Source organism: Nothoprocta perdicaria, unplaced genomic scaffold (genome assembly GCF_003342845.1).
Source record: "Nothoprocta perdicaria isolate Ctin4 unplaced genomic scaffold, notPer1 scaffold_75, whole genome shotgun sequence".
Taxonomy (NCBI): Eukaryota; Metazoa; Chordata; class Aves; order Tinamiformes; family Tinamidae; genus Nothoprocta; species Nothoprocta perdicaria.
The window spans coordinates 2192775-2212488 of NW_020456032.1; the positions used below are offsets into that span (position 1 = coordinate 2192775).

The 19714-nt window shown below is 56.6% G+C and overlaps 2 protein-coding genes across 2 annotated transcripts in view; one reads left to right on the forward strand and one right to left on the reverse strand.

The window, feature by feature from the left end:
* Nucleotides 1-11841, forward strand: part of UBE2O (ubiquitin conjugating enzyme E2 O) — a gene marked incomplete at its 5' end in the record, with an annotated part of 54893 nt that extends 43052 nt beyond the window's left edge. Inside the window, 7 exons of the mRNA XM_026051395.1 lie at nucleotides 1080-1202; nucleotides 2444-2533; nucleotides 4896-5553; nucleotides 6526-6662; nucleotides 7192-7395; nucleotides 8108-8165; nucleotides 9765-11841. Coding sequence (XP_025907180.1) covers nucleotides 1080-1202; nucleotides 2444-2533; nucleotides 4896-5553; nucleotides 6526-6662; nucleotides 7192-7395; nucleotides 8108-8165; nucleotides 9765-10528 — 2034 coding nt within the window. The remainder of the gene's footprint in view (nucleotides 1-1079; nucleotides 1203-2443; nucleotides 2534-4895; nucleotides 5554-6525; nucleotides 6663-7191; nucleotides 7396-8107; nucleotides 8166-9764) is intronic.
* Nucleotides 11842-14618: 2777 nt separating this feature from the next.
* SPHK1 (sphingosine kinase 1) lies at nucleotides 14619-16590 on the reverse strand. The gene is made up of 4 exons (XM_026051433.1): nucleotides 16444-16590; nucleotides 16014-16108; nucleotides 15777-15892; nucleotides 14619-15405 (listed from the first exon to the last, which is right to left on the reverse strand). Exons 1-4 carry the CDS (start codon nucleotides 16484-16486, stop codon nucleotides 14619-14621), a joined length of 1041 nt encoding a protein of 346 aa, XP_025907218.1. The 5' UTR covers nucleotides 16487-16590.
* Nucleotides 16591-19714: the final 3124 nt, after the last annotated feature.

Sequence of the window (19714 nt, forward strand, 5' to 3'; positions counted from 1 at the left end):
TGGGAACTTTAGCTCCTGTTCCTTGAAGGGGAACAGGAATACTATTTGGGCCTTGGAGACTTGTTGGAGACGGTGTCACTTAATACATTAGATGTCCCCAAGGTTAGTGTAAGTAGAGATTCACAGGACACAATCAACTGTAGGGTCTGATATGTATGAAAGCTTTTACTGGAGTAGTCCCAGACTGTTAATTTCTCATGTTTGCTCTAAGGATTTTTCCCTTCTGTTTCTCTGCTAGATGGCAGAAAGGGAATCTGTAATTTGTAGTTGTCCTGCTTGTCTCTACAGGGGCAGTGTTGCCTGCAGTCTTGCTTGTAGGTCACTTGCTTGTAGGTCACTCCCCTAACACCCTTGGAGCACTGTATTTCAGCTCCTGGTGGACTAGTTGGAGAYGTGCTGTCCCAATTCCTCTCAAATCTGGTGTGCAGCTCTCAACGTCCTGACTGACACAGCCCCTTGCACTAGAAACAGGGCTTCAGTCTCGTCTGGAATGTTGTTCCACTCTGACCCCCATTGCATCTTCCTTGTGCTTTTCCTCCAAAAGAAATCAAATGGAAGATGTTTCCTATCAATAGACAAGCTTTTTGTCAAGCTTCCTGTTATCTTGGATTATTTCCAAAGTAAATGCTGTCCTTTAGTTTTTTCCTGAAGTCTTTGAGAAATTGGAGGTCAGAAAAGTGTAGAATCCTGTTCTGTCTTGTGATCATAGTGGTATAAACCTGAAATAAAAGGCAAGGAGCCTGAAGTAAAAGGAAAGAAGTAGATCGTAGTGGTATAAACCTGAAATAAAAAGCAAGGGGCCTGAAGTAAAAGACAAGGAGAAGTAAGAAAGCAGGAGACAGGAYTTTTTTTATTACTATTATTATTTTTTATGCTTTTTGTTCCTTGTTTGATGTGCCTGGCAGTGCAGCACAGCAGCAGCTATTTGCCATAGGCTGAGATGGAAAGAGGTGACRCTAGCAGCTCTGCAGGCTGTTGGACCAACTGGATATTGGCAAAAAAACCCCTTCGCTTTGTGAGGAAGGCAGCCTTGAGCAGTGCTGCGTGCCGGGCTGACGTTTGTGTTGTCTCCCCCGCAGCTGATCGGGGAGGAGGAGGACGTGAGCGTGTACGACATCGCTGATCACCCCGACTTCCGCTTCCGCACCACTGACATCGTCATTCGCATCGGCTCCGAGGGAGCCACGGCTAATGAGGATGAGGTGAGTCCTGCCCGTGCTTGTGTGACTGCGTTGTCACCAGGTATTGCTCCTGAGACACGTGGCCTTGGCCATGCTTGCCTGAGGAACGTATAATCTCTATGGCTAGTGAAGATGTAAACTAGAAGTCCTTTGAGTATGGTGACTGAAGCTGTAGCAGAGATAAACCAAAATTGAGGCAAGAATCAAATGTGAGTTTGGTTATTTCTAATTAAATCCTGCTTCCAGTGTTAGAGTAAATACTAACATGAGGCTGTTTCGAGGCTCCCTGAGCCACATGCAAAGGTTGGTTTGTCTGGAGCTGGAGAAACCTGTTTTGCAACAACTGAAGACTTGGCTTCTGCTTTTCCTCTGACTTGCCACATACACATTTAATTTGAATCGCTGAATTCATTGATCTTCTGTGAGGGCCGAGAGGGAGCAGTTAATTTTGGAACGGCTTCCTTACTGCGCTTGCAACACCCTCGACTTTGGTGATGGCTGCCCTAGAAAGGGTTAAAAGGTTTAGGATGGCTCTTGTTGTGACTCTGGTTTCAGCAGTGTGAAAGGTATCTGTGCTGGCTCAGCTGACCCAAATAACCTTCTCCCTGTGGTGTGGGGAGAGCTGCCGTGCGTGCCCTGCGCCGACTGCSGCGTGTTTGCTCACGTCTGCGCCCRGGCCCTGGAGCCCTTTCTGCTGCCTGGCCCAGCGCCAAGGCCCCTTCCTGGCATCCCGCTAGAGGGCAGCCRGTTTCGGAGGAACGGGAAGGGCTCTGGTCCCTGTGCGTGGTCCCCGTGCCTGCTCCGAGGAAGGGGAAGGGCTCTGGTCCCGTTCCTGGCAGAGCACCCRGTGGTGCTGCCTGGCAGAGCCCCTAGCCCTGGAATGGCTCCGATGCGGGTCAGGATTCAGCCCTGCTCCTTTCCTGCTCCCTTTCCTGGGAGTGCGGGTGACTTTTCCTTGTCTGTCAGTGACTCRGTGGGGACGAGTGTCCTGCAGAGGAAGTTTAACCACAGCTTCATCTCTATGATTTTGGCAACTGGCTGAGGAAACGGGCATCTACCTTTGTCAGCTCAGATTAAAAACAAAACTCTCTGTGCAGGATTTTTCTCCCTTCCCGTGAGATCCCAAGATTCCTGTTACTTCTGCTGCAGCAGGCTCTCTGGCCAAAATGCCAGTGGGAGAGCTGTTGTTTCTCAAAGAGAGGTTTCTCAATCTTCCTGCTCTGCAAATGCCTGGGACTGACGATTTGTTCTTGCTTCTGCAGCCTTCGGTTGGACAAGTAGCTCGTGTGGATGTCAGCAGTAAAGTGGAAGTGGTGTGGGCTGATAACTCCAAGACCATCATTCTGCCTCAGGTGAGGTCGTATTTCTAGCTTGTGGTATCCCTGTAACTCGTCTCTGAGTGACAAGTCTTAGTTTTAAATCCTGAGTGCCAAGAGATTCCCGATGTTAGAGTGTCTTGCTTTATCCTTTCCATATGATAGGGTGACTTTCCTCTTTTGTTAGCACATTAAAAYCCTTGCTCATTTTCAGCAGGATGGAGGAACTGAATATGTTCACTGCTTTTGAATAATAAAAAAATAAATAAAAACGTGGCCAAGCAGATACGGGCAACACGCTTCCCTTTCTTGCAGCACRGCTTGCAGCCCTGACCATAACCCTTTTCCTGGTCTCCAAAGCTGCTGCTTTGCAAGGAGGGAGGGGAGTGCAAAGTTCAGTGCTCCTCGATCCTGATTTGAGACCAGGCTTACTGCACTGTCCATAAAAGTCACTGCTGAAAAAAAAAAATGCAGATTGTGCTGTCGCACTTGGGAAATGACTAAAGAAGCTCCCCCAAAAGCTGGCCTGGAAAGACAAACYGTGACCTTAGCTGACCTAGGCATCAGACCATAATCTCCCAGGGTTTGGAGGGAAAGAAGTTGACTATAAGCTTAAAAATATAGGCAGAATCACACTGCTAATCCATTGAGTCCTTTTTCTTTGCCTTCTGTCTTTGAGTTTTGTTGCACTGGTTCTTAATGTTCTCTGCTCTGCATACGCTTTAATCCCATGTCTCTTCTCCTTGTTGCCTCAAATTAAGACAGACAGCYTAAAGACAGAAGAAAACCTTGTCTAGGGTCCCGTCCCCATCAGTGTGGCAGAGAACACTGCTGCCTGTGCTGCAGAAATGCATTTGCATGTGGAAGCACTTGATCAAGATTTCTTTTTAAGCCAAGCAGCTCTGCATTAATTACAGTAGAATAGTCAATGGCCGCTCTATGGCAGCGGGCTGGGGGTTACAAAGCCGGCTGCTGTCTCCCTTCCCCCTGTTGTCACATGTGCTCGGATCAGGGCACAATCGGAGCTCTGATGTGCGCTCCACACAAAGGGCTGTTCTCTCGCCGGGGCTCTGCAGCAGCTCCTGCTGTGTCACGCCAGTCCCTTCGATTCTGCTCGTCTACTTGGTTATGGGATTTGGGGAAATGTCAGCAGCAGGAGTTATCAGTTGGTAAAACTGGGATTTATCAATGCTTGTCCATGTGCCCAGAGAGGAGCTGTCTGGGTGCTTTTTCTCAGCTCTAAAAATAAAGATGGCATAACTGGCTAATTAACTTTCTGATTCAGATTCGGATTAGCTTGGAGGGCAGGAGTTTTGATGGCTTTTCCTGCCTGCAGTCACTTGTGTTGAACCCAGCTAACCCTGCTGCCTCCTGTCTCTGGGTGGCACAGGCCTGGCTGAACAGAGCTGGTTCAGCTCAAGGCTCTGACAAGAGGACTGAGCGTCCGTGGATTTTAGCCTCTGGCGTCAAGAGCACGTCTTGCAAGATGAAGAGGGTTCCTAGGCTGCCACTCAAGCAGCAAAAGCCTGTGGACAAAATGCTCCATCTCGTAATGCCCCTATAGCCAAGTTGTTCTTGCTCCCCTGCCCCGTGATAGAGCTGGGAGCTGCAGTGAGCACGTTGGCCTCTGCAAGGGAGACCTTGGCAATGACGTGGCCGAGTGTCCTAGTGCAATCCTGAGAGAGAGGACTAGATGGAAAGAGGACAGGTCCAACTTCCAGCAAGGGGAAGGGCAGAGAGCRTTTTATATAAGAGTGTGTTCAGCAGCTCCAGTTTCCTTGACCCAGGTGAATTTTAAGCAACAACGGTGCACAACAACTCAAAAAGCTTAGCAGAGCTCTGGCAATTACTGTGCCCTGCGAGGAGAGAGCTGGGGTAAAATTATTTTCCCAGTTCCAGCGTTGTCCCTGTGGAAGCCCAGAGCATGGGCACAGCCAAATGGGGTTCTGAGCCAGTGCAGTTGCTGGCACTGAAGCAAGACCAGAAATGCTAACTCATCAGGTAGTATCTTCTAAATAAGCTCTGCGTTTGGAAAACCCTCTGACATCTCTGCAGCTGCTGGTGCATGCACGCTTTCCTTGGTCAGCTGGATTCCAGCTGCTGGGAATGCTGCAGCCCACCTAGAWCTGCCCTAGTTTTCCCACAACGCCCTAGTTTTCCCCGCTTGGAAAGGTGGAGGATGGGGCTCTGCTGAGTTGCAATCTGTGCAGGCCATTCGGGAGCATGTTACTTGGATCAGATATAGATGAAACTCAGTATAGATGGAAGGCGACTGGCAAATTCTACCTGGTAGCTCTTTTTCCATGGGGAGGACTGATGTGCCTACACTTAGGCCCAACAAAGTCTGTGATTTAGTCCTAAGTGCATTGGTGTTTCTTGTAATTTTGATCTCTTTCAGCACTTGTACAACATTGAGTCAGAGATTGAGGAGTCGGATTATGATTCCGTCGATGGCAGCACCAGTGGGGCATCCTCCGAGTGGGAGGATGAAAGTGACAGCTGGGAGACAGACAACGGCCTCATGGAAGATGAGCACCCCAGAATTGAGGACTTGGAGCCAGAGGAGCCACCAGCAGAAGAGGTGAAAAAAGTAGAGGAACAAGTCCAGGGAGCTGTGGCTATGGCAGTTGCAGACCTTGCTGCAGAGAAAGCTGGTAAGGATGGGGCTCCAAAGAGCTTCCGGGAGCTAAAAGAGGCCATTAAGATCCTGGAAAGCCTGAAAAATATGACTGTGGAGCAGCTGCTGACTGGCTCTCCCACATCCCCAACTGTGGAGCTGGAAAAACCCACTCGGGAGAAGAAATTCTTGGATGACATTAAAAAGCTACAGGAAAACCTAAAGAAAACCTTGGATAATGTGGCTATTGCAGAGGAGGAAAAGATGGAAGCCATGGTGGAGACGGAGAAGAAGGAAGAGAAAGCAGAGGCGCAGACACCAGTGAGGTCGGAGTGGCCGAGTGAGACACCAGTGCTCTGCCAGCAGAGTGGGGGCAAGCCCGGAGTCACCTTCACCAGCGCCAAGGGAGAGGTCTTCTCTGTGCTGGAGTATGCTCCAGGTGAGTGTCCATGTCAGGCCAGGCCCCTTTCTCCTGTTCCARAACTTCCAAAACTTTAGACTGGGCACCTATCCAGCCCTTATCCCAGTTGCTTAACTGGGGAGAATGCATTAAAGGCAACTTTTCTACAGCACAGTTTGTTCTGGGACTAAACCTGGCTTTTAGGAGGCATCTCTAAATGCTGCCAGTATTTCCTAAGTCCGAAACATGTTTCCCTTTTGTCTGTTTGGAAACAGCTTGGAAGGGCTTCTGAGATCAGCAGCTTTCCATTGCAGATACTGCCTTTAAAGTTCCAGGGTTTGTTGAGGTTTTGCTGCAGGGATGAGTTGGTTGAGAAGCTGAACAGAAACAGCTGGTGCTCTTGTCCTGGGCATCCTTGGTGGGTGAGCATCCTTGTTCACTTGCACCAACTTTAAACAGCCCAAAATTTAAAAAAAAAAAAAAAAAAAAAAAGGCATCTGGTTGCAGAGTCCAAGGTGCTGCAACCTTTCAGGCCAGACCTGAGGGGGAAAGGTGGCCAAATTTCTGAACCAGCAGGTGTGTCGAAATAGAGACAGGAGCCGCGCTCAGGTTTTGCAGAGGGAAGGCTCTTCTGGGGTGCATTGCTGTCCTGGGTGTGGGGCAGGCTGCCGTGCGGGGTGATGTTGTGTGGAGCTCTGAGAACAGGAGGTGCAGGTTGTGGCCGCTGTGCGGTGCAGGAAAAAAATAATCTCTAACTTAATGTTGCACCAGAGCAACTTTAATTGGTTTGGATTGACCTAGCAGCTGGGATAGCTTGAGAAGTTGTAGTGCTTCCTGTTGATATAAGAATCAAGGGTCTTCAAGGAGGTATTTTTGAAGCCTCGTTTGCTGGTATTCTCCACTCTTTTCTTCCCAATGATGACCTTAAAAATGTGGGAAAACTTGCATTCAGAAAGCCTGTGGCAATTCCTAAAGGCAGGCTTCAATCTCTTTGTGCTCCRTGCCCTGCAGATACCCATGCCTTCAAGAAAATGGAGTTCCAGCCCCCAGAAGCCAAGAAGTTCTTCAGCACCGTGCGGAAGGAGATGGCTCTCTTGGCTACCTCCCTCCCTGATGGCATCATGGTCAAAACCTTTGAGGACCGAATGGCAAGTGTTGGCACTTGAGTGCTTGTGTGTTGGTGCTGTGCTCTGCTGTCTGGCCTGCTGTAGAATTCCCTGCTTAGCTTTKATCCCTTGCACTGAAAGTGCATGAACACGTGCAGCCTGTTAAATAAGGCTTTAATTATCGCGAAGGTCTGCTCCTGCAGACGAACCGTGGTGACAGCACTACAGACCTCGCAGCAAGGAGCCCGTCTCGGCCTTCTGGTCCACTGGGCTGTGTGTCGTGCCAAGTGGGAAAGGCAGGTGGGCARCCAGCAAACTGTGATCCAGTAGGCTGAGCAGTGGTGCTTGACCTTCCTCTAAAGCTCTGCTTCAGACTCAGAGACTGGATCTGTCACGAGGCTGTAGTAGAAATGAAGCTTCTAAGCAAAAATGCCCTTAACTGTTGTGAGAACTGAYCCTGCAGGCCCACAATTAGGGCTTAGTTATAGCTCCCATGTCTCCACAAGTTTACCGTGGCAAGAGTGTGTCTCAGTGTCATAGCGTCTCATATTTATGTTACTTTTCTTGACAGGATCTCTTCTCAGCCCTTATAAAAGGGCCCACACGCACACCCTACGAAGACGGCCTCTTTCTCTTCGACATCCAGCTCCCCAACATCTATCCTGCTGTCCCACCTCTCTTCCGCTACCTCTCCCAGTGCAGTGGAAGACTGAATCCCAACCTGTACGACAATGGCAAAGTGTGTGTCAGCCTCCTGGGAACATGGATAGGCAAGGTAACGCTGCCTTCGTTCCTCCGGGGGAAATGGTTGTCGTGCCACAGGGCCAGCTCTCAGAACAAGCCACTTCCTGCCAGATCAAAAGTCCCGGGTGACTTCTAGTCTCAGGTCGTGCCTGAAATGGGCAGGGCATTAGGCTTTGGGCTGTATTAGATACCTGGAGTAGATAACGAGCGTATTTTGGCTTCCTTTGGGGTTGACTTTGGCCATTGYGTATCCGATCTTGATGAAGAAGCCTGTGGACAGACCAGCCAGACTGTGTCATGATTGGAAAGAGCTAGGAGGGAAAAGAGATGTCAACAAAACTATGACTTGTTCTGCTGTGGTCAAGTCCCCATCACCCAGACTTTAGATGTGGCCTTGAGTGTGGCACAAAGCCCAGCAGGAGATTAGGAACAAGCAGAGCCGGTGAAACGGTGGCTGTTGTGGGTAGACAAACTGGGGGAATTGGAGCTTGTGTCTGATGCAACAAGCTTGCMGGTCCAAGTGGGATGCTGAGCATGGTCCTGGACTAGCAGAAAGAGATGGAGGGTTGGGTTGGGACAGCARGGACACAAACGTGTCGCATTCCTTCTGTGGACTGCAAGCCCCGAGACCTCCATCTGCGTGTGTTCAACCTGGAGACTGGGGCCTGTTCTCACCTAGTGCTCACACACGCAGCAGACCAGGACTACATCAGCCCTTTGTGACTCATTTGTCTCTGTTTCAGGGGACAGAAAGGTGGACTAGTAAATCCAGCCTCCTTCAAGTGCTCATCTCCATCCAAGGTAAATCCTCCTGCAGAGCCTGCTGAACAGGACAGGCCATGGGAAGGAAGAGGAGATTTGTGGGGTGGGGGCAAATAGGGTCACCCGCTCCCAGCTGGGCGCTCGGTTGGCGGGACAAAGCACCATCCTCTCCTTAGCTCTCCAAGTCAGGAGGCCAAGAGGATGCACGTGCTTCTCCTGGCCCTGTTCTTGGCTCCATCCTGGGTCTCTGACACCGTGCTCTCGTTTCTGCCTGCAGCAGCGAGCCACGGGGGTGGTTTGCCTGTTCTGGCAAAGGTGAAGTGCTGGATCTGCAGCCAGTTACTGGAGTTAGAGGGTTAAAGTTGCTTTAAGTTGTTTCCTTCACAGGGCTGTTTCTGTCCTGAGTCAGCTGCCCATTCTGCATTAGGGATCTCTTTTTGCACACAATGCTGATATTTGCATGGCTTCCAAAGCTGGATAATTAGAGGTGTGTCTGGGCCTGCCTAAGGGCTTCCTGCCTTAGGGTTTTGCTSTGCCACAGTCTGGTTTGAGAGCAGGCAAGCTAAATGAAGTGTTTTCCCCCAAGGCCACCCTCCTACCAGACAGATCAGGAATGTGGCTTGGGAAAACATTTGGCACAGACCAAAGGCTCCTTCCTTGAATGAGCAGACCACTCCTGGCCCTCTGCAGCCTCAGAGCCTGCCTGTAGCCTCCTTTTGAGAGAGATCACCGTGAGAAATACCTTTTCTTATTTACAAAGCTGAAGATCTAAATTTAGAAGGTGAAATGCTGAATGCTTTCCTAGTGACAAATTTCTTCTCCCCTTCCCACTGCCTGGGATCTGAGAAACCCATGAGCTCATCCCTGCCAGCAATAATGCAGGTTGTGGCGGGCTGCCAGCAGGCTGGCAGCATGGATGCCATACGTGTAGCTACATGAAGCTAGAAACAGGTAGGAGAAAGCATGGTGTGGGTGACTTGTCACCAAACTCAGTGCCTCTTGTTTTGTAAATTCACTGCATCTTGTTACTGCTCTATCGGGGGGCCTTTGCTAGGAGAAGCAGTAGGATCCAAAGCGTTTACTTATGCTTAGTCCTTCCAATGAAGAGGAGAGAAGAGTTGTATTTAATGAGGAGAAAGCTTTGAATATGTTTAAATTTATATCTCACTTGTCATTTTCTAATGTTTTTTGCCGGAAGGGGAGGGAAGGGAGTTGTAAAACCTCCCTCCTTCCCTTCCTCTAGGCTTCCTGCACTTTGTTGTTTGCACCTTGCATCATCCCAGTGGAAGCCTGTGCYTGCCACCAAGGATCTTGGATGCTGGTGCCTTGGCAGGATCTAAGAGAACCCCAGCCCCTAGCAGGAGGCCGCAGACCTGTTCATACCCGTGCTTCCTGTGTGATATCAGTCTTGTGGATTCCCACTTGTCCTGTTTGGCCTCYTGAAGTCCAAGCACAGCTTCCCTGCAGTGCCTTCTCCGTGCYGCTTGCTGCCAGCCGCGGGCTATTTGCACCAGCGTGCTGGAGGAGACAGAGCAGTGACCCTCGAACCTCAAACACGTTGGAAAAATCAATTCCCCTGCAGATAACGATTCCGAGCAAAGTTCCTCCTCTAACCTGTTGCTCTCTTTCTCCTGGCAGGTCTTATCCTGGTGAACGAGCCCTATTACAACGAGGCAGGGTTTGACAGCGACCGTGGCCTTCAGGAGGGCTACGAGAACAGCCGCTGCTACAACGAGATGACCCTGATCCGCGTGGTGCAGTCCATGATGCAGCTGCTGCGCAGGCCCGTGGAAGTCTTTGAGCACGAAATCCGCGAGCATTTCCGCTGCAACGGTTGGCGCCTCGTGTCCCGCATCGAGTCCTGGCTGGAGACCAACGAGCTGGTGGAGCGGAGCCACGAACAGGCCAACGGGGCGGATTCCACCTCGCTGCTGTCGGCGTGCGGCACGCTCTCCGAGAGCCCGGGAGACGGCGCCGAGTTACTGGGGGAGTACGGCAGCTCTGCGGAGCAGGGGGCGGCCGCCGAGTTTTCCGACTCGGCCCTGGATGGGAAGGAGGAGCTGGATGAGTCGGAGTTCACAACCTCGACGCCCAACGCCGGTGATCTCCACCAGTACTCAGACTCGGAGAGCACAGGCCAAGCCAGGGAGGTAGACCTGGCCAGAGACCGAACGGACGAGGGGAAGGCTGCTCAGGACTCTGCCTTGCAGCCTAGTGTGAAACCAAAGAAAAGGAGGAAGAGCTACAGGAGTTTCCTTCCAGAGAAGAGCGGTTACCCCGATATTGGGTTCCCCCTCTTCCCTTTGTCCAAGGGGTTCATTAAAAGCATCCGTGGTGTCTTGCAGCAGTACCGGGCTGCCTTAGCAGGGGCCAATATCCCAGAGTGGACAGAGGACAAATAAACCATCAGGTTAGGGACAGGCAGGTGCAGGGGAGAAGGGAAAGCAGCAGAAAGGAAATTGGCAAACACTGTTACCAGTAAACTGGCTTGTCCTTCCAGCTTTTCTTCCTCAGCTTGGTTTGTTCCAAAGAAGGTGGTAGGCCTGATTGCTCCTCCAAGGAAAGGTTGTCTAAGCATGAATAACTCTTTGCCCCCAGCCATTCTTCCTTCCTCCCTGCCCTATGTCCGTGCTCCTCTTGCGAGTTTGATCCTGCAATGGTAAGATTTGAGACCTGCACAGAAGCAGTCTTGCAGCCACATTCCCTCTGCACTTTCATCTTGGGGCACCTTTCCACACMAAGACTCTTCCCACCCAGCGCTACCCCCAGCAGTTTGTTCTGTTGGGGTTCCAGCCAGGAGAACTATCTGGAGATGAAGGGCAATGCCCTCCCAGTATTTTTTTTTTCCCCCCCCTCTGCATTACCATGGGTTTTATAAAGTCTACCCCAGCTTATATGTACTTAGACATTGGATTGTGTTTGAAGTTGTCTCCACCATACAGAGTTGCTGTAGTCTTAGTTGTTCACTGATAGCTACAAGGTTCTTGATGGGGACTTGATTAGCAGAGTGAGAGCCCTGCGCTAGAACTTGTTTGGCCCTGATGGTGCTGCGGGGTTTCCATCTGGTTCTGTGTCTTCTGCTTGCTCTCCTRGAAGCAATTCTAGGCATCCCCCCTTCTTCTCCAAGAATAAGGCAAATTTCCCTTTCCCTACCATGCATGCCTGTCTTCTAGAAATACACAGGATTCAGGGTTCTGCCCTTGGTATTTGCTTAGGTATCTGAATCGTTCATTCCCAGCCGTCGTGGCTGTCACACAGCACTACAGGTGCCCCTGCGATCTCAGCCTCGCCTGGCTAGGAGGTGAAGAGCGATCTTGGGTGTGTTGTAGATCTAGCAGCTCGTCCCGGTGTTGAGCTTGCTCTGCCTGCTGCTTCTCCAGCCTTGGGCTGTAGATGGGTATGTCGGAGCTGCTGGAGCCAGGGTTGCTGAGGGGAAGGGATTTCTTGTCTCCTCACCCRGTCCTGTTGCAGCAGCAGCAGTTTGTGACCGTTCCTGTGCTGTTGCTCAGCCAGTAACTGGGGCACATCAGACGCTGCTGCGGACTGTTAGCAACTCCTTCCCTCRCCAGCCCTTCCCTGCCCTGTCCCGAATCCCACATAGCAGCGCGGGGACAGCGCAGAACATCCTCAGCCTGGACTGCAGAGCTGGAACGTCACCGTGGGAAAGGGCTGGCAAGACCAACCCATGCTTCAGCAGCAAGAAAGCTGCCTCAGCTGGGGCCCCTGAGCACTTTGAAGCAGTAAGTTATCAGAGCCAGGGTCTCCTGGGCAGGACACCTCGCTGCAGTCTCTTTGTGTGTGTGCCCTTACTGTCACCTCTGGAGCTGGGCCGCGGTGCTCCAGCACTGCTGCCTTGGCCCCGCGGTTAGGCCGGGTTCAGCGGCGGCTGCGTGGGGTGCCCGGGTGGCAGGGAGAGGCGCTGTGGCCTGGCGCACGGACGTGCTGCTCGTGCCGCCCTGCTAGACCGGGCTGCGCTCGGACCCCTCATCCCKGCCCCGGAGCCGCCGCCGGCTCCTCCCGCTGCCCGTGCCCAGGGCTCTGTGCTGCTCCCAGGGCCGGGCTCTAAAGCAGCCGGCCTCGGTGGTCCCGGCGCTGCGCTCCCTGCGCCCGCTGCCTCTCGCCCTGCTCACCCCATACCTACACGTGGCTCTGGGCACGAGCGCACGACCGGAGTCGCTGCTTCTCCCTGCCCCCTGTGYGCCGCGCGGGCGGCCCGGAGCAAGCGGGACTCCGGAATGCTGAGGAGCGCCCGGGGGCGGCTGCTGCTTCGTGGCGAGGGCAGGGGAAGGCAGCAGGGCTTGGTCCACCCGCCGCTAACCCTCTCACTGGACATATTCCCACTCAGTGACCTACAGACGCTCAGTTCCTCTGTCCGCCATGCTCCTTGCCCCCGTTCCCCACGCAGGGAGCGGGGTGGCCCCCGTGGTAGAGGTGACGCGGTTGGGGACAGCCCATTAGCCACCTGCTGGAGCCGTTTCCAGGGCTGGGGTGGGCGGCGGAGGTGGCGCCGCTTTCCCTGCCCGCTGCTCTCGGCAGTCCTCATCTCACAGGGCTCCAGTGGGGACGGTGGCGCTGCCAGCCCAGCGGGGAGGATGGCGGGGAGCCCCCGGGCTCCCCTGCCCGGCCAGGCCTCCCCTGCACCCAGAGATGTCTTTGTTTCCTCTGATCGTAGCCAAGAGCTGCTGCACGAGGCCCTGGGGCTTGGCGCCCCGCGGGCCGCCTGGAAGGGGACGTGCGCTGCGGCCACCACCCCGCTGTCCCCACGCGCAGCAGCCACAGAGGCTTACAGATCTTCTAAGGCTTTGGATAATGTGAAGCTCCTGGGTGAAGAGGTTGGTGGTGAGCACACTGCAGCTATGTAATTTTTTTGTGTATGTATGTAATATTTAAGGGTAACAAAATTTAAAAGGCTAAAACCTTAAAAAAAAAAATTAAAAACACACAAAAAAAAAAAAGCCAAAGCATGATGCATATTGTTAGCCTTAAAACTGGCTACATGACTGTGTGATGTATAGATAAGAGCAGCCTGTAACTGTTTTAAGTGCTGGGGTTGGGGAAGAAGCATAAGAAAATCAGTTTGTAGCCTTGATTCTGTACAGTATTTAAATGAGAAAAAAAAAAAAAAGACCCGACTATTGAGGCCATGCTTAGAGGTGTGTTGTTCACGTGCAGATGTGGATGCTTGGTTGCTTACGATATATGTATAAAGTGCTGTGTGACCATTAAAACTTTTTTTACCTGCAGATTTTTTTTCGTTTTGTTTGGCTAACCAAGGTGTAATAAAGGAGGGAAGATGACTTGCCATTAAATTTTGCCTCTGTGAGTAAGTTCTGGCTGTTGTCCTTTTTTCTTATCCTTCTGGCCTGCGCTTGGGTCCTTCCTCGCCAGCCTCCTCGTCCTCTTCCCAAGAGCAGCGGTAGGCGGTTGGAGGGTTCAGCAGAGCAGCCCTTGCTCTGGTTTTACACCTCTCTGCCATGGGGGAAACTACTTTATTTTGGGGCCCGGGTTCCTGGCTTTATTTTGGGGCCTGGGTTCCTGGCTTTATTTTGGGGCCCGGGTTCCTGGCTTTATTTTGGGGCCCGGGTTCCTGGCTTTATTTTGGGGCCTGGGTTCGTGGCTGCTGCCTTCCTCCCTGGCCCAAAAATACCCACTGCGTCCCCCTGCCAGCCCCAACAAGCAGGCGCCTCTTCCCCGGATAGGCTCTCCTCATTGCAGAGTCTGCAGCGGAATGAAGGCAACAAGCAGCTCTTACCCACCCCCTTTGGACTCCAGTACTGCAAGGGAGGTTGAAATGCTGCTCTTTTATCCCAAAAGGGCTGTTTTATCCACCTGCTGCAGGGCTGGCACCAGCACCACGTCCTCAGGCTGTGCAAAGGGGCTTAAGGGGCAGAGGTGATGGGGGCGACAGGAAAGGCGCTCATCTGTCTATGGAGGGAGAGTCGAGGGTAGATGTAAAACCCGGTAGTTTTTTGTTTTTTTTTTTTTTGCAAACTGTAGATTTTATTGCATTTCTCACAAGAATAAACTCTGCTTCTAGGGGGAAGCTTTGATTATAAACAGTCTCTTCTTAAAAAAGAAAAAAACAAACAAAAAACAGTAGTTGGATGTCCTGGCATAGATGTTGGTCCTGAGCAGCCCAGCCCCGTGGCGCGGAGCCGGTGAGCGCAGCGTGTGCGTCGGAGCGGGGCTGTGCGCGGCGCAGGGCTCAGGACCTCGTACCACGTGAAACACAAAACGAGTAAGAAAAGGGGCTGGCGGGCGGCCCCGGTACCTGATGGGGCTGGTGGCTCCCCTGCCCCGCGGGGTAAAGCTATCCTGGTCTCCATAAAGTGCAGAGAGGGCAGAGCGCCCGGCGCGGGCCCCCGGCCCCTGAGAGCTATTGCTACGGGAGGAGGAGGAGGAAGGTGTTCCTGAGTGGGAGGAAGGCCGTGGCGCCCTCGTGGCGGGTCGTGCCCGCGGCTCAGCGCTGCGCGAGGGGCGCGGGGCCGGCGCTCAGGAGCCGCAGAGCACGCGGCAGAGGCGCGCGTGGATCTGCGCCTGCACGGGCTCGCACGCGAGCGCCTCGCCGTCCACCGTCATGACGCCCRCGCCGGTGCGCGGCTCCAGCCGGAAGGCCCGCACGGGCACGTAGCGCAGGTGCGGGCAGTTCACGTCCAAGTGCGTCCCCTTCTCCATGGCCAGGAAGAGCTTGAGCAGCATCACGCGYGTGACGCCGGCCTTGAGGAAGAAGAGGTGGATGCGGCCGTCGTGCAGCCGCGCCGCAGGCGCCATGAGCAGGTCGGAGCCCAGGTGGGACTGGTAGATGGCGTAGACGAAGACAAACTCCTCCTCGGGCACCACGGTCCAGTGCTCCGGCACGGGCTGCTGCAGCGGCACCAGCAGCGAGTCCTCGGGCAGAGCCCCCTGCGCCCGCGCGCCCGGCGCCTCCGTCCCCGCCGGCGGGCCGGCGCAGCCCACGTGCCCGTTGGCGACGAGCGGCTCGTCCGGCGCGGCGCTGGCGGCAGCGTCCGCGGGCAGGTAGGAGAGGCGGCCCCGGTACAGCTGGAGCCGSGCCAGGTGCTGCAGGGTGCCCAGCGTGAAGCGGGCATTGCCCAGCTTGCGGTACTTCTCGCTCGCGATGTCCACGTCGGAGATGAAGCCCCAGCCGAAGCTGAGGAAGGAGAAGAGGCGCTTGCCCGAGGCCGTGTTCAGCGAGACGAGGTCCATCTGCGTGTGCAGTCCCTTGCAGAGGATGAAGGTGCAGTTGGTCAACAGCTCRTGCTTCGAGACCTGCTCGTTGCTGCGGAGTGGGTGAGAGGAGGGTGAGTTTGGGCTGGAGTCCCACGACAGCCACCCCCGRGATGCCCACAGCACAGCCAGGGTGCTCAGGGCACCCGCTGTGCTCTGCCTGTGTGTAGGCCACATGGGGAAGGGTCAGGATGGGTCCCATACAGGTGACAACTCCCTTGGGTATCCCTGCTTGGTGTGGCGGGGCGTTGGGTTTGCAGGGTTGGGGGGGATAAAGCAGCTCTCCAAAACGGGTCTGACTTGGGGCTGCTAGAGCAGCGCAGGGGGTGGAAACGTGCCAGATCCASCGCCTCGAGAGGAGCAAAGGGGGAGAAGGTCTCCGGGTTGGCCCCGCTGCCCACAGGGCCCGGGCGCCGCGCTCACCCCGCGTAGTGGTTGATGGAGGCGGCCAGCGCGTTGCCGGAGCCCCCGGGCAGGATGCACAGCGGCTTCGTCAGGGCGGCCTCCCAGTCCGGCCGCTCCATGAGCCCGTTCACCACCTGCGCCAGGGAAGAAGCGTTGGTCCCTCCGGTGCCTTTCCCTGCTCCCCTCCTCCTCCACAGCACCCACGTGGGGGGCAGCGCTCGCCTCCCGTCCCCGTTCCCTCTCCATCCCCCTCACCTCATGGAGGAGACCATCTCCAGACATGACCACCAAGGTGTCCCACTGCGACAGGTCCTCCTCCCGCACCTTCTCATGGGCGTGCTGGGCTCTCTCTGGGGAGGAGAGCGTTGAGTGTGGTGGGAATCAGCCCAGGCCRTCACGGCAGCAAAGACAGCGGCTGCCACCCCATCCTGCTCGCTCGGGTGCCACCCAGGACCACCCTGTGCCTGGCACCACAGACCCGCTCTGAGTGGCCGCGGAGGAGGCTGYGCCGGCCTGGCGGTGCCCAGGTAGCGGATGAAGGGTCAGCAGGAGCCTGGCAGCCCCTCGCTGCGGTGGGCACTGAGGTTGGCGCGTGTCCTCGTGGCCAGCTCCCCCTGTCCCGCAGGGGCCATGCAGGCAGCTCTCCCCGGCTCGGGTGCCCCTGGGAGCCACCCTGGGCGTTTACCTGTGATGAAGACGGTGGCGGCGATGTCGGCTTCAGCCAGCATGGGCTGCACGAGCGCATGGAAGTCCTTGAGCGCGAGGCCGGGGCCGCTCAGCGGGTTCAGCAGCACCAGCGCGCGGCAGGGCCGGGGCAGCAGCCCATAGCTGAGGCCTGGCGGGGAACACGAGGGCGTGCTCAGCGCGGGGACACGGGGCACGCGAAGGGCTGGGACGTGTCCTCCACAGCGCGCGGGGGCCATTCCCGGCTCATCGGGGCGGCGGCGCTTCCCTACGCTCCGGCCACGGTGCACCCAGCCCCGGAGCGGCAGCGGGGCCAGCACACGTGGACACTCCTCCCGCTCCACAGCCCTGGGTTTGTGTCCCCCAGCCCTGGGTTTGTGTCCCCCAGCCCTGGCTCTTCTGCAACGGGGGCCTGGCCAGGGCTGCTGTCTCTCCACACCCGTGGTCCCGCGGGGCCCTCTCTGGCCACGCAGCGCTGGGGCTGCCACGTGTCCAGCCCCACAACCGGGGCTGCCGTGCAGCTGCAGGCAGCGGACAGGGCGGAGGGATGACGGGAAGGGGCCGGAGCGTGGCCGGGCCCGCGAGGCCGGTGCGGGAGCCGCCGCCAAGCGCTTGCTCAAGGTCTCCTCGTGTGAAGGCCGCGGGCCCCGCGCTCGGGCGGCGGGAGACGCACGGCTGTTGGGGTTGTGTCCTTGGGGCGGGTGCCGGGGACGGGGGGTTCGGGGCCGAGGGCAGCGCAGCGGCCGCGGCCCCGGTGCAGGACTCTGCGCGTGGCCCCGCAGCCCCCCCTTCCTTCCCGCCTCCTTATCTGGGGCTGCCAGACGCCGCGACGGGGAGTCCCGGCGCATCCCGCTCCCGGGAGCGCCCGCCGGCTCTCTCTTCTCCTCCTTCCCGGAGGATGCAGAGCCCGGGGCCGGAGCGCAGCWCTCACGGAGCCCAAGCAGGACTGTGAAAGCTCCCACCCAGCACGTGCAGAGCCGCCGACAGGGCTGCTCCTGCCTGGGGAAGGCAGCAAGCACGTGCTCCAGCACAGAGGGATGTTCAGCTCCATCCCTGAGGCATCTGTCCAGGGCCAGGATGGAAAACAGTCATGGAGAGGTGGGTGCCAGATCCTGGCCRCAGGATGGGTGTCCGGTAGACACATCCCTCCACCTCATGCAATGCCCGGCCCCTTGGCGAGGGCCAGGCACTTCCCAGAACGACTCCAGATCCCCGCTGGGGCCGGCGGGCAGCACAGGGTGACAGGAGCTCACAGCTCGCGAGGTCCCTGCATCCTCCTCCTGCCGCACGTCCCCCCGCGACGCGCACTGCTCCAGGACCGGGCACAAACGTGCCAGGAGCGCCAGCAGACACAGCTGCCCGCTCTGTGCACGGGGTGCCCGTTCCCATTCGCACAGCAGCCGCCGTGAGCTAAAGCGAAGCTCCTTTGGCCTTGCAGCCCGTTGCCACACGCGGTGCCCTGCGGCCGGGAGCGGCCTCCCGCTCGCCGTGGGGCCGCGCTGGCCACGGCTGGAGGCTGCGGCCGGCTCCCGGCCCCCATGGCCACATYGCGACGTGCCAGCGCGCACGGGCCCCGCGAGGGCAGCTGCAGGGCGCCTCGGATTCGCTTCCCTATTCCCGGGCTGCCTCGTGCCCAGCGCGTTCACGCTCAGTAACTACTCGGGGGGGTTTTATCTGGACCGAGAAACAAGGGAGGCGACCGGCCCCAGCTGCAGAGCTTTCCTCCAAGGATACGTTAATAAATGCAGGGAAGGAATCGCCCTCTGCTCCCTTGCTCGGATGCTGCGGGCACGAGCAGGGCAGCACGGCCTCCGCACAGACCCGCAGGGCCTTATCTGCCCCGCACAGGGAGGCGCGGGCGGCGAGATAGGCACCGCACGTGACCGCGGCGCAGGGTGCGGGCAGAGGCGCTTTCCCCTCTGCCYCGAACCCGGCAAGGAGGTCGGCGAATCCTGCAGGCCCTGCAAAATCCTCGCTGCCCTCTGCCTTCCATGTCACCCATGTCCCCACGCCCGGCACGAGGCACTGGTGGCACCGGGGGCCGTGCAGCTGTGGAGCTCGCACAGACGGGAACCGGTCTTGCTGTTGCCCATTTTTTGCCAGATTACATTTTTTTTTTCCTCCTTGTTTACCAAGAAGAGAAGATGTTTTGTAGCTGTGGGTCATGTAAATAAATAAATAAAAAWTTTTAAGAGCCACATTTTAAAACACGAGTGGTGAGAGCTGGGCTAAATGCGGTTTGACAGGATCCCTCTAACCGCAYGCCTCTTAATTTCCAAGTCTGATCAGTGCGACTGGACAGCTAAATAAATGAAGCAGCGCATATAATTGCATCTGTGCTCAGATGCCCGCAGATACGGCAGCCTGGCCTGCCTGGCGCCACCTCCCCTGCTCCAGGGCGCCCCGTTGTCCCGAGGGATTCGCTGTTCCCGGGTGCTGGATGCAGCCTGTTGGGGCTGGCTCTGTTTGCTGACACCAGGAACCTTTTCTTTTTTTTTTTTTTTTTTTCCTTTTTTGCTGTTCATGCTGTTTTGCTACTTATCAACCTGAAGTGTTGAAGCAGGGGGTCAAAGTCCCACCACCCCGAGGGCTGGCAGCGCGGATGAGGCCCCTGCCCTGGCTCAGCTCCCTGCCTGGATGCGCTCGCAGCCCATCCTGCCTCAGGGACCCCCTGGGTGCAGTCTCGGAGCAGCCCCCACGTGCAGCCCCCGGGGCCTTTGGAGCTGCCAGCGCCTGGAGGCCGGAGCAGCCCCAGGTTCCTGCTCAGAGACCTCCACATCCCGCAGCTTCCCAAGCCGGGCCCGCGCTGCAGCGGGCGACAGCGCCGAGCCAGGCGCCCTCTCCCTCCCCAAGCCCTCCGCAACCCTCTGCGGGGACACGCGCAGCCCGGGGAGCCGCTGGCACTTCGGGGTGCCCGGGGGCGCAGTGGGGGCCCAGCGCGAGGGGGGCAGCGAGCAGGAGCGGGGCTGGGGGGCAGGCCGGGCACCCCCCCGGCCGCATCGCGCGGGGCCCTTGGGGAGAGCGGCAGGAGCCGGGACGGGCAGGACCGTCCCCTCCGTGCCCAGCGCAGCCGGCGCCCCGCGCGGCGGGCCCGGCACTCACCGTGCTCCCGGGCCCGGCACTCCCGGTGCGCCCGGGGCCGCCCGGGCCCGGCACTCACCGTGCAGCCGCGGCAGCGGCGGCGCCGCCAGCTCGCGGATCTTGTCGCTCCACGCCTGGGCGATGCGCAGGTTGCCCTCGGCGTCGGCGGCGAGCGCGACGCGGAAGGTGCT